Genomic DNA, 12595 nt, shown 5'->3' on the forward strand with positions numbered 1-12595 from the left:
TGTGTTTACACATTCCTGAGTGGAATTGATTAGGGTCTGTCCTCACTTGACTCCAGATTCCATAATACCTTGAGCCTGGACCCTTAACATCTGCATCCCCATCATATCCCAGCATCTAGGGCAGCACCTGATGTAAAATAAGCACCAAAGACACACATAAGGCATGAGTTAAGGGGTGACCATGTGTCTGATTTTGCACAAAGTGATTTTTATATATTCTCATTTTCACAACCAAACATGTCAACACTCACTTCATCATTATTATTGTGATTTTGAAAAATTAATTAGTAAGGCTTAGAAAACATGCTAAATAATGGTGTTTTATTGTTTGTATTTTACAAAATAGGGGCTGAGGCTTCAAAAGGTTCATCTTCTGCCCAGTATCACATGACTAGCATTTGTGGCAGCTGAGATTTCAATCCAGGCCTGTCTGATTCCAGAAGCCATGTCTTTGTCAACATACCATGCTGCCTTCATTAAAATTCATATTGCTCTTTGAAAGTAACATTAGTTATTTGGCTTGAAGGGAGCACAAAGTTTACCAAACTCAAGAGCATCTATTTATGAGCTAGAAAATTTAAGCCAAAAATATCAAGTGTCTGTACCGATTACAAAGCTACTTGATTGACATCTCTTGACCGCCTTGAGAAATACTAGTTCCAAAGTAAATCTGTGATGCTTCTGTTTGATTAAAGGGCTGAGAAAATAAGCCTCCCATAAATGAAATTGTAGCTTATAGTTTCATAAATGAACATGTAGCTACTTAGGTAGATATGATTCTGAGGCAAACTTGAATATTAGAGAAAGATAACTACAGGAATGTCATTCAAAGTTTTATATAATGCTTGGGATTTAATGAGCAAGGAAAAGGACTAAAAAACTAAAATATACATTTTCCATGGATATGCAAGTTATCTTAGTTGTGATGTTTACTTCTAGATGATGTTTGCTAAGGAACAACAGGGTTTGAGTGTGTTCATTTCCATTGTTTTACTAGCTTGTCACTTTTCTTGATAGGTGTCTAAGAGATTGTATGGCATGGGCTGTTACGAGATTTCCCTGGGAGACACAATTGGAGTGGGAACTCCAGGAAGCATGAAGAGGATGTTGGAAAGTGTCATGAAAGAAATCCCACCCAGGGCTCTTGCTGTTCACTGTCATGACACATACGGACAAGCCTTAGCAAATATCCTTACGGCCCTTCAGGTATTTTGTATTATTTGTGTGTATGTATAAAGGTGTGTATACTTATTTGCCATATAAACATATTAAGAACTTTAGTGAGACAATATTTATAAATTGCTATGAATATAACATTTTTTTTTTGAGATTCAAGTGTTGATACTTATTGGGCATCCACAGTGTTCCAAGCCCTTTGTTCACCTCTTCCATGTATGTTATTTCATTTTACCCTCACAGCAACCTTTGCAGTATACATAGCATTAGCCTGTTACGTATCAGGAAACAGGATTTGGAGGTTACGTGACCTGCCCAAGATCACACAGCTACAAAGTGCTGGAGTTGAGACCAGAGACTGGGGCTTCCGACTCCATGCCAAGTCTTCTCTCCTAGTTTCCTAACATGCTGACCCAGTAAGAAATTGTTATTGTAGAAGTATACATTAATCGAGCCATTGTTTGAACGCTGTGGTTAGGTTTAGAATGAAGGGAGAACACTGAATAGCTGTAACTTGGTTGGTAGAAAACTAGAAGGGAGGCAGTGTGACATGACAGAAGAAAAGCTAGATTAAAAATCAAGAGACATTTAAACAGTACCTGACACATGACGTGCACTCAGGAAATATTTGTAAATTGCCTATGCTTTTCAGGGCAATGATGTCTCTTATTACTGTTCATTTGATTTGATAAGATCCCTGAATTTGTTCTTTTTAAAAGTATTAATCTTCTCAGAGCTATGGCTGCTTTTTTCAACTCCCACTTGCTCTCAGCCTGAAAAGTTGATAGATTGAAAAATGATGGCATTTTTGAGGAGTGCAAAGCACGGAGATAGTAGTGTGTACTGTTGTAATCATGTAACTTATGCTCTTTTGGATAATTTGGTGCTCTGTGATGAGGAGGTGTGCTGAAATACAGACTATTTTGTTTAAGATGTCTTCTTGATGTTGGCAAGCATCCTTTTGAAAGAACCCCTGGTTTTTATCAAGTATATTCTGATTAAAATCAAGACAGCTAGAAAGTTGGAGGATTAAGAGTTGCTTATTACATTCTAATGATACCTCAGTTCTTTTTAATGTATTTATTGAAAGGAGTAGATATAAATTGCATTTTAAGGTGTTTATTTTTAAATTGATGTTATTTCTTAAACTCGGATAAAAATAGATTCACTGGATGTTCTTCGAACCCAAGATTTTGACAACTAAAGATAAGAGTGTCCGAAAGCTTTTTGGTGAGGCTGAAAATCAATACATAAAGCTTAATGTCATCATCCTGCAGTGCACAGTTGTTTGGCAGAAGTTAAAAAAACCTGTGACTATCAAGCCCCACAAGGGCTTATTTGGACTTTGTAACATATGTGCACAAATCCTTATTTGTCCTCTGGAAGCAGGCAAGGAACATTGTATTGAATTAGAAGAAAAAATGATATCCCATGGACTTTGGGGCGTTTTGACAATTTTCCTTCTCTATTCTAGTTTCTAAAACAATAGAGAACTAGGCATCACTTCAGGAGGATTCTGTGTTCAGCTGCAACTGTAACTTATTAAGTGTTCCTCACCAGCAAGTTCCTGGAGAGGTCTGTGTGTGTGTCTGTGTGTGTGTGTCTGTGCATCTCTCTCATTTCTCATATGGATATATCCTCTAGACAGTAACACTTGAGTCATGTTTTATTCATGTAGCATATTTATTATATAATGAGTGATAGTTTCGGGGTTTGGGATCCAGGGCTATAGTGCACATTCTGGGAACCCAAAGATCTGATTCTGGAAACTTTCTGCCTGTTGAAAATGCCCCACTGCAAAATATTGCTGTTACCCCATTGTGATTGTGACGGTTAAGGCTGTCTGAGAAAGTAAGATTTAAAATCAGATATAAAGAATGAGAAGAAAGGAACCTCAATAAGGGGTGTGTGTGTGTGTGTGCGTGCGTTTGTGTGTGTGTATGGGCATCAATGTGTGAAAAGAATGTTCAAGCACATGAAACACCACTCGGGCAAAAGGCCTTGGAGAGGGAAGAGCATGTCCTAGGAGCTGAAAGACGACTATTGTATTCAGAGGGGAACCTGAGCTTTATAACATTCGCTGAATTAGATGAACTGCAGAGTCTCCATTTACAAAGAGATCTGGACTGCAATTCTGGGGCATTTGCCCATCCATACTGTAACAGCAGTACGGGGTGGGGACAGGAAAGGACCTTGGGCCCAAGCAAGATGGGGAGCACAGGCCAGAACCTGTATAAGGCTGAGGCCCCTCACCCCGCAAAAAAAACACCACACCTTCAGTCAAAAAGGGTGAACCAGCAAAAACCACCTAACAACGGGAGAAGGCAGCAAGGATATTTATTCTAATGGCCTTGGCTATGGGTGAAGGAGAAATAGACAAGCCCCCTTTATATGTCATAACTATTTGTTGACCCTGTTGTGAGTTTAGGGTTGAAATTCACATTGCTTGCAGAATGTGAAAGACTCAAGCAGGCAAATTATTTTCAAATGGGTGTGAATTAGTAGCACCTACAGATGTCAGGAAGAATATAAATCTTTTCAGAAGGAACATATCTTCAATTTAAGCTGAATTATTTGGGGTGTGTGTATGTGTATGTGTCTATGTGTGTATGTGTATGTGTGTGTGTTTATGTCTCTCTGTGTGTATGTATGCCTGTGTGTGTCTCTGTGTGTGCATGTGTATATGTGTATATGCATATGTGCGTATGCATGTGTGTGTACATGTATATGTGTATTTGTGTGTATGTGTCTATGTGTATCTGTATGTCTAGGTGTGTATGTGTGTGTGTATGTCTGTCAGGGGAAGGGTGGATATTTTGCTCTTTGGCATCTCTTGTGCTCTTTGGCACAAGTTAGCAGGAAACGTGTCCACAAGTATCTGTCATTGTGTTTTCTGTTCTTTTACTATGTGCACAAGCTCTAGGCATGTACGTGAGGTGGGAGGGCAGAAGGGAGGCGAGGGGCCTGGGAAAGTGCACTTGGAGCGTGGTGGTATTGCATTGCCCAGACCTTGACGTGTAGTGGCAGTCTAAGTGGGTGGAGGAGAGGGTAAGAGCAGCTTGTGTAAGAAGCAATATGCAGCCCAAGTGGCCAGTTTAAATGAACAATTTAACGTTGGAGTTGTAGAGTTTGTGTTTGCTGCCATCCACTTTCGAACAGTTTCATCCACTTTCATCCAGTTTGATAAGCCAGTGCCAGTGTAAGAAAAAATATACACTTCTGCTCTCTTTGAAACTGTGTGTAGCTGAGACAGTCTGTAAATGTTTGGGGAGGTGTATGCTCACACAGACAGTGGAGCATTGTCTTGGAATGTCTTTGCAGACATATGTGTACTGGTTGGTCCCTGGCAACGCTGAGTGAGGCAGAGTCCTCCAGGGCCCTTCCCAATAAAAGCAGCAGCAACAACAAAATAACCAGGATTACCTTGAGCAGAGGAGAAAAAATGTCTTAGGAAAAAAACAAAAACAAAAACCAAACCTGCCAGTGTTTAAGTAGAAGGGAAATCAGAGAAAGTCCCACTTGGTTATGAACTAGGCTAACTCTGGCTTCAGGAAGCAGTGGCCATACTTCATTCTTTAAAATGGAATCTTTGAAGTGGCTTCTAGTCAGATTGCTGGTGCGTGTGGAGTGGATATCATTTGTTTTAATTTAGGGGTTAGGAAACAGTTTACAGTGCTCCAAACTGGAAGGTAAAATGATGGCAAGGAGACATGTAGTAGGTGGAAACTTGGCCATGATGGTAGGAAACAAATGAGAGTTATAAATGGAACATCCCCCTCAGTCTGGAAAGCACATACTAATAATGTAATAGAAGGATCATTCTTGGGTTCCCAGGTTTATTGTATTTTTTTTATTACTTAAACATATGACTTATAGGGCAGTACATGGTTGTATGGGAGTCAAGAATTCATAATTATCAGATATTCCTTAATATAGAGAAATAATTGACACTATAGATTTGAGTGGGGGATATTTATAACCACCCAAACCCAAAAGAGCAAGAAAATGAGGTGACAAAACGTACAGCATTTCAGTAATGGAAGAAACGTACATGGCCCAATATACTTGTCTTAATTTTTTATGTAAAAATTGAGTCTCACCCTTTTGCATATTCCCAAGTACCTAAGTAAAACACCAGTGAACAAATTACTTAATCTACTTAACACTAAACAATTGCACAGTCTCTGTTTTTCTTCACTCAAATGATCTGAGTTTTCATAACTGGGTAAAAACAGAGTAAAACAAATGAGTTCCAATATCACAAGTAACAGTACCCCATTAACTGGTAGCAAAGAGAGTAGAACAGGCAATATTTAGCTTTCCCCTAAAGAAATACCGTGTGCCTTTTTCTTCTCTTACACTTAATAGACATTTAGCTAATGTGTCTTTCCTCATGATGTTTTCCATATGTTTAGTATTCTCTTTTAGAAGAACCAAATCATTTACCTAATTTTTACAACAAAGCATTCATTTCTTTATACTGACTCTTGCTAAACCACATTTAAATGCTACCAAACAATTTCCTCATGTAATTTGTTTTTGAGGTTCTCAAAGAAAATTTTTAGAATTCCAAATTCTCTTCTCAATTCTATACCTATAGAATGTGTACAATGATGTCTATGTCCTCAGATTTTACAAAACTGAGATGAGGTGCAGAGTTTCTAGGACATTTGTCTTGGTGACTGCATTTGGTTGATACTTCATACTATTACCGTCATTACAGTTAAAACTATTACTACTGCTGATATACTAATAGCAATAATATTATAACCTTTATTACTCAAGGAGCCAGAGGCATAAAGCATTGCTTTGCAAATGTGTAAATTTGTAAATACATGAATTAGATATTATTCATTTATTCAACATCTATTAAAGAGCTAAATAGAAATCAGCAAGCAAGAAAGAAAACAAAAAGTTGAAAACTGGATGCTCCTACATAGGTTTTACAAAATACATCACTCATTTATTCAACAAATATTCATTTTATCAGACACTGTCTTAGATGTTAGATTCAGATGTAAAATCTCGGAGCAGTCTTGCTGCTGTGGAGAAAAGTGTTTTAGTCTAACTCAGTACCTCCAGAAGCTTTTTGAGTATGAAATAGTATTTTTGTTTTTGTTTGTTTTCTTGCTTGTTTGCTTTTTGCTACACAATTAACTTCCTCCAGGACAGTATTATGTTGAAAATATTCTCAGGTGGGATGAGGTGTAAGTTATCATCAAAAAATAAATAAAAGAGGTAAACTAACACAATATTGTAAATCAACTATACTATCAAGTATTTAAAAACTACTTTTAAGTATTTAAAAACTACTTTTAAACTAACACAATATTGTAAATCAACTATACTATCAAGTATTAAAAAACTACTTTTAAGACAAAAATAAATAAATAAAAGAGAACAGGGAGTCCAGAAGAAGTTTAACACCGTCCAATTTTTGAGTGCTTAAAAACAAGGCTTTGAGCCATAAATGTCAGTAAGAAAAGGTGAAAAAAGTTCCTTTCTATTATTTTTTTTTGCAAGTGGCTGGATTGCTTATATTAGTGATAAAAATGAGAAAACGTGAATAATTTTGTTTTGTTTATCTCCAACATCTTTTTATTAATATAAACTTCTCTCTGATTTTGGCTATAGGTAATCGGTCAGGTTTTTTTTCAGAGATAATATAACTTTTATCTGTTTCTATATACACAGAAGGGGCAGTTAGAAAAAAACTCCTTCTGAGCTAGATGGCATTTTAAACGGGAATTCAAGTAATCAGTGTTTAAAAATAATGCGTGTGAATTTGATTCTAATATGCTAAATATGAAAGTATTTAATCTTTACGTAGTGAGTTACACTTAGATCATAAGCCTGAAACTCACCGAGAAAGAAGATGCCCCAAACGGCTCTGTCTCTCCCATGGCAATTAATCCATGCTGATCAGTTAGGCAAATCTTACAAAACTTGATCATTGTTGATGGGGATTAGGGCCAGGATATGATATGATTTTTCCTTTGACGTAAGAGGTGGAAATTTCAGAACTCACTACCTTTTCGAGCACCTCTCTAATTCATTCTGTAAATATCTCATCCGATTGTTTTAATCTCGTTTTCAATACCTTATTTTCAATCAAGTACTTGTCACATCTTTCTTAACACATGCGCCTTTAATTTGGAAATCTTGCTGTTTTGCTCTGTTGTTTGTATAGGAACACATTAAGCTTTTTGTTTTTTGAATATCGTTTCACGTTTCTTTTTTCTTATTTTTTTCTCTCACAAAAATATCTATTTACAAGGAAACTTTATGAATATTTATACTCTTGCCCATTAATGTAACATGACCCAGATTTTTTCCTTATGAATATTGGCTTGAAATTGGTAGTTTTGTATTGAACATAAAGTATTATTCTCATAACTATTTTTTTGGCCTATTGTAATGTAACCAATTCATGGTTGTAGGCTCACCACTAATGACAAAAACAAGTGTGCGTGTGCGTATATATATAATATATAAAATATATTACATATCACATATTATATTATATAATTATAATAATATAAGATAATATATATTAATATACCTATACCATATGTTAGAAATATTAATATATCATATAATATATTAATATATTATATAATATTAATGTTTTTATATATAGTATATATTATATACAATATAATGCAATACATAAATATATTATTATATAAATAATATATTGTATAATTATATTAATATAAAATAATCATATATTAATATATTGATTATATTTTATATTATATATTACACATAATATTTGATATTTTGTTAAATACAATCAATATTTTATATATGATGAAATATAAATAATATATGTAATGTTTAATATATTATAATATATGAATATATATAATATATAATACACAATATATAATATACAGTGTATAAATGAAATATACTATATAATATATATTTCACTAACATATATTATATAGTATAAATATATTTTATTAATATTATATTAATAATATTATATTGTGATATAATATAATATACTGAGGTTAAATTATATTAATATATTAATGATATATTAATGTTATATATTATATATATTACATGTATAATGTATAATTGCAGAAAGGTGGTCAAAAGGTACCAACGTCCAGTAGTAAGGTAAATAAAGTACTAGGGATGTAATGTACAACATGATGACTATAGTTACCACTGCTGTGGTATATAGTCACATTATTTATTAAATATTATATAATATGTTAATTGTAATATATAATGTATAATATATTGATTATATATTAATATATAATCAAGATTATATATTTATATATTACATTATATTTGTATATGCTTTATATAAATATATGTTAATATATTATATATTAATATATAACAAATATGTTATATATATTATTTAATATTATATATAATATTCCATTATATAATATTATATATGATATTATATATGATATGTACTATTCCATTATATAATATATAATATATAATACAATATTATATATATTCATATATATATATATATATATATATAAAATCTTCTTTATCCATTCATCCATCAATGGACACTTAGATTGTTTCCATGTCTTGACTATTGTAAATAATACTGCAGTGAACATGGAGGTACAAATATCTTTTCAAGATAGTTTTTCATTTTCTTTGGATATATTTTCAGAATTAGAATCCCTTGATCATATGGTATTTCTATTTTTAATTTTTTGAGGAGTCTACATACTGTTTTGTCTAGGATCTGTGCCAGTTTACAAACCCACCAACAGTGCACAAATTTTCCCTTTTCTCCACATCCTCACCAGCATTTGTTATCCCTTCTTTTTGGTGTTAACCACTTTAAAATGTATGAAGTGATATCTCATAGTGTTTTTTGTTTGCATTTCCCTAAAGACAAGTGATATTGAGCCTTTTTTCATTTACCTGTTGACCATTCTTGTATCATCTTTGGAAAAATGTCCATTCAGGTCTTTTGCTCATTTTTTAAATTGGAGTGTTTGGTTTTTTTGATATTGAGTTCTATGAGCTTTTTAATTTATTTTGGATATTAACTCCTTATGAGATGTATGCTCTGCACATCCTTTTTCCAAGTGGGTGGTTTGTTTTTCACTTTTTTGATCATTTTTTATTTTTGCTGTGAAGAAGCTTTTTAGTTTGATATAGTCCCTCTTGTTTATTTTATTTTTTTATTGAAGTATGGTTGATTTACAATATTGTGTACAGCAACATGATTCAGTTATACCTATATATGTATATATATTATTTTTCAGATTCTTTTTGTAGGTTATTGCAAGATATTGAATGTAGTTCCCTGTGCTATACAGTAAGTGCTTGTTGTTTATCTATTTTATGTACAGAGGTGTTTATCTGCTAATCCCAAACTCCTAGTTTATCCCTCCCCTGCCCTTTCCCTTTTGGTAACTGTAAGTTTGTTTTCTACATCTGTGAGTCTGTTTCCATTTTGTAAATAAGTTCATTTATATAATTTTTTTAGATTCTGTTATCATATGATATTTGTCTTTCTCTGTCTGACTTACTTCACTTAGTATGATAATCTCTCAGTCCATCTATGTTGCTGCAAATTGCATTCTTTTTTATGGCTGAGTAATGTTTCATTGTATATATACCCCACATCTTCTTTATCCATTCATCTGTTGATGGACACTTAGGTGCTTCCATGTCCTGGCTGTTGTAAATAGTGCTGCTATGAACATTGGGGTGCATATTTAATTTTGTTGCTTATATTTATGTGTCATATCCAAAAATATCAATGTCAAGACCCTTGTCAAGAAGCATTTTTTCTACTTTTTCTTCTAGGAATTTCACATTTTCAGATCTTACATTTAAGTCTTTAATACATTTGGCATTAGCTTTTGTGAATGATTTAAGACAGGAGCCTTGTTTAATTCTATTACTTGTGAATATCTGTTATCCCTGTGCCATTTATTAAAAAAGACTGTCTTTTCTCCATTGAGTATTCTTGGGTTCTTTGTTAAATATTGGTGGAACTTATATACTTGGTTTATTTTGGAACTCTTGATTCTGTTCCATTGATCTATTTGTTTGTTTCTGTGCCAGTACCATACTGTTTTGATTACTATACATTTATAGTATAGCTTGAAATCAGGAAATTGTGATATCCCCTGCTTTGTTCTTCTTTCAAAGAATTGCTTTTGCTTTTTTGTTTCCATTTAAATTTTAAGATTGTTTTTTCTACTTCTATAAAAAATGTCATTGGAATCTTAGTAGGGATTGGATTGAATCTATAGATAGCTTTTGGTAGTATTGGTATTTTAACAATATTAATTCTTCCAATCTGTGAACATGAGAAACCTGCCCATTTATGTGTGTCTCCTTAGATTTCTTTCATCAGTGTCTTGTAGTTTTCAGAGTAAAGATTTTTCACTTCCTTGTTAAGTTTATTCCTAAGTTTTTTTTGTTTTTTGTTTTTTTGTGGTATGTGGGCCTCTCACTCTTGTGGCTTCTCCCATTACGGAGCACAGACTCTGGATGCACAGGCTCAGTGGCCATGGCTCACAGGCCCAGTCGCTCCATGGCATGTGGGATCTTCCCAGACCAGGGCACGAACCCATGTCCGCTGCATTGGCAGGCAGACTCTCAACCACTGTGCCACCAGGGAAGACCCTATTCCTAAGTATTTTTTGGGTACTATTTTAAATGGATAATTCTCTTTATTTCTTTTTCAGATAATGTGTTGTTAGTGTACAGAAATGCTACTGATTTTTTGCACATTAATTTTGTATCCTGCAACTTTACTGAATTTGTTAATTACATTTAACAGTTTTTTGGTGGAGTCTTTAGGATTTTCAATATATAAAATCATATTATTTGCAAATAGAGATGGTTTATCTTCTTTCTTTCCAATTCTGATGTCTTTTGTTTCTTTTTCTTGCCTGATTACTTTGGCAAGGACTTCCAGCACTATGTTGAATAGAAATGGCAAGGGTGAGGCTATGGATTAATTCCCCTGCCTGGGTGTAGCAGGGGAAACCTCCCTGCCCAGTAATAGCTCTGTTCTGTGGACGATCAGCACTGCCTGCCTGCCTCTCGGCTCCAGTGTTGCCAGACTATGAAGCTTCCAAGTGTTCTCACCAGCCCTTCTGGTCAGGTCCTTCAGTCACACTCTGAAGCTTGTTGGGCTGTGACTCAGCTACCTTGCCTGGCAATGGGCAAATCATGCTCTTAGAGCCATCAGGTCATTATTTGAGGACCTGAATTAGGCAGACCTGCACCCATCCATTTCCCTGGTCAGACTGCAACAGGAACTTGGTTTCTGCAGTTGAGCAAAACTGCTGGCTGGCACTACTGCTTAGGTTCTGCAGGTAGGAACTCGAGCTGCCAAGATCCAGGTTCTCTTGTTGCAAGCCCCGCCCTCCCACCCAATTTCTCTGTCATGGTCAGATTCCCAGTGGTTGATCCCTGAAGATTCTTCTGAAATCCCTGTGGAGTGAAGTCAAAGTAGGGGCTCCCAGAAAGCGACACACAACACTGGGTGGAGGCTGGATGTTTCCCTGGGCTCTCTTTCCCACTGGAGGTGTCATAGGCTCAGGAGGGAGCTCTCAGCATAATGCTGCTCCAGCCTGGGGGATAGGCAAGGTGATCAATGTGTAGCCACTTCTCTTACCTTCTAATGAGGTCTCTTGGTGTCTGTGGTGCAGGGGTGCTCAGCCTCATCCCTGTGTTCTAGGATTCTCATAGTGGTGTCTTGACCATGAATAGTTGTTAGTTGTTCTTCTTGGAAGGGTGAGCAAAGGCAGGAATGACCTATGTTGTCATCACAGTGACATCACTCCTCCTACTGGTTGGTTTTTAATGGCTAAAAAATAATGTTGATGTTCAAATATTTTGAAAATATAAATAAGTATAAAGAAAAATTAATTACTTATAATCCTACCTCAGAAGGAAGATTAGTATTAGCTACCAAAATAGGTCATTCTCATTCATATATATATGAATATATATATATATATATATATATATATAAGCATACCACAATTTATTAGTGTTTGCTTTATTATTTATTTATTTTGATTTTTTTAAACAAATTGAAGTGTTGTGGCAATCCTGTGTTGAGCAAATCTATTGGTGCCATTTTTGCAACAGCATTATTTTTTAATTAAGGTACATACATTGTTTTTTTTTAGACATAGTGCTATTGCATACTTAATAGCTACAGTATAATGTAAACATCATTTTTATATATACTGGGAAACCAAAAAGTTCATGTGACTTGTGTTATTATGATACTCGCTTTATTGTGGTAGTCTGGAACCAAATCTGCAGGATCTCTGAGGTCTGCCTCTTTGATGTGTGTGTGTGTGTGTGTGTGTGTGTGTGTGTGTGTGTGTGTGTGTGTGTATGTATGTATGTATGTATATACATAAAACGAAGGAATATTTGATAG

At 34.6% G+C, this 12595-nt stretch overlaps 1 protein-coding gene across 6 annotated transcripts in view; it reads left to right on the forward strand.

Moving 5' to 3' along the window:
* HMGCLL1 (3-hydroxy-3-methylglutaryl-CoA lyase like 1) overlaps window positions 1–12595 on the forward strand; it is a gene marked incomplete at both ends in the record, with an annotated part of 136337 nt that overhangs the window by 83683 nt on the left and 40059 nt on the right. For all 6 annotated transcript variants that reach the window (XM_082847487.1, XM_082847489.1, XM_082847488.1 and 3 more), the window contains one exon: window positions 1018–1206. In XM_082847487.1, the coding sequence (XP_082703613.1) occupies window positions 1018–1206 (189 nt within the window). The remainder of the gene's footprint in view (window positions 1–1017; window positions 1207–12595) is intronic.

Source organism: Leucopleurus acutus (genome assembly GCF_964270905.1).
Source record: "Leucopleurus acutus genome assembly, chromosome: 10".
Classification (NCBI taxonomy): Eukaryota; Metazoa; Chordata; class Mammalia; order Artiodactyla; family Delphinidae; genus Leucopleurus; species Leucopleurus acutus.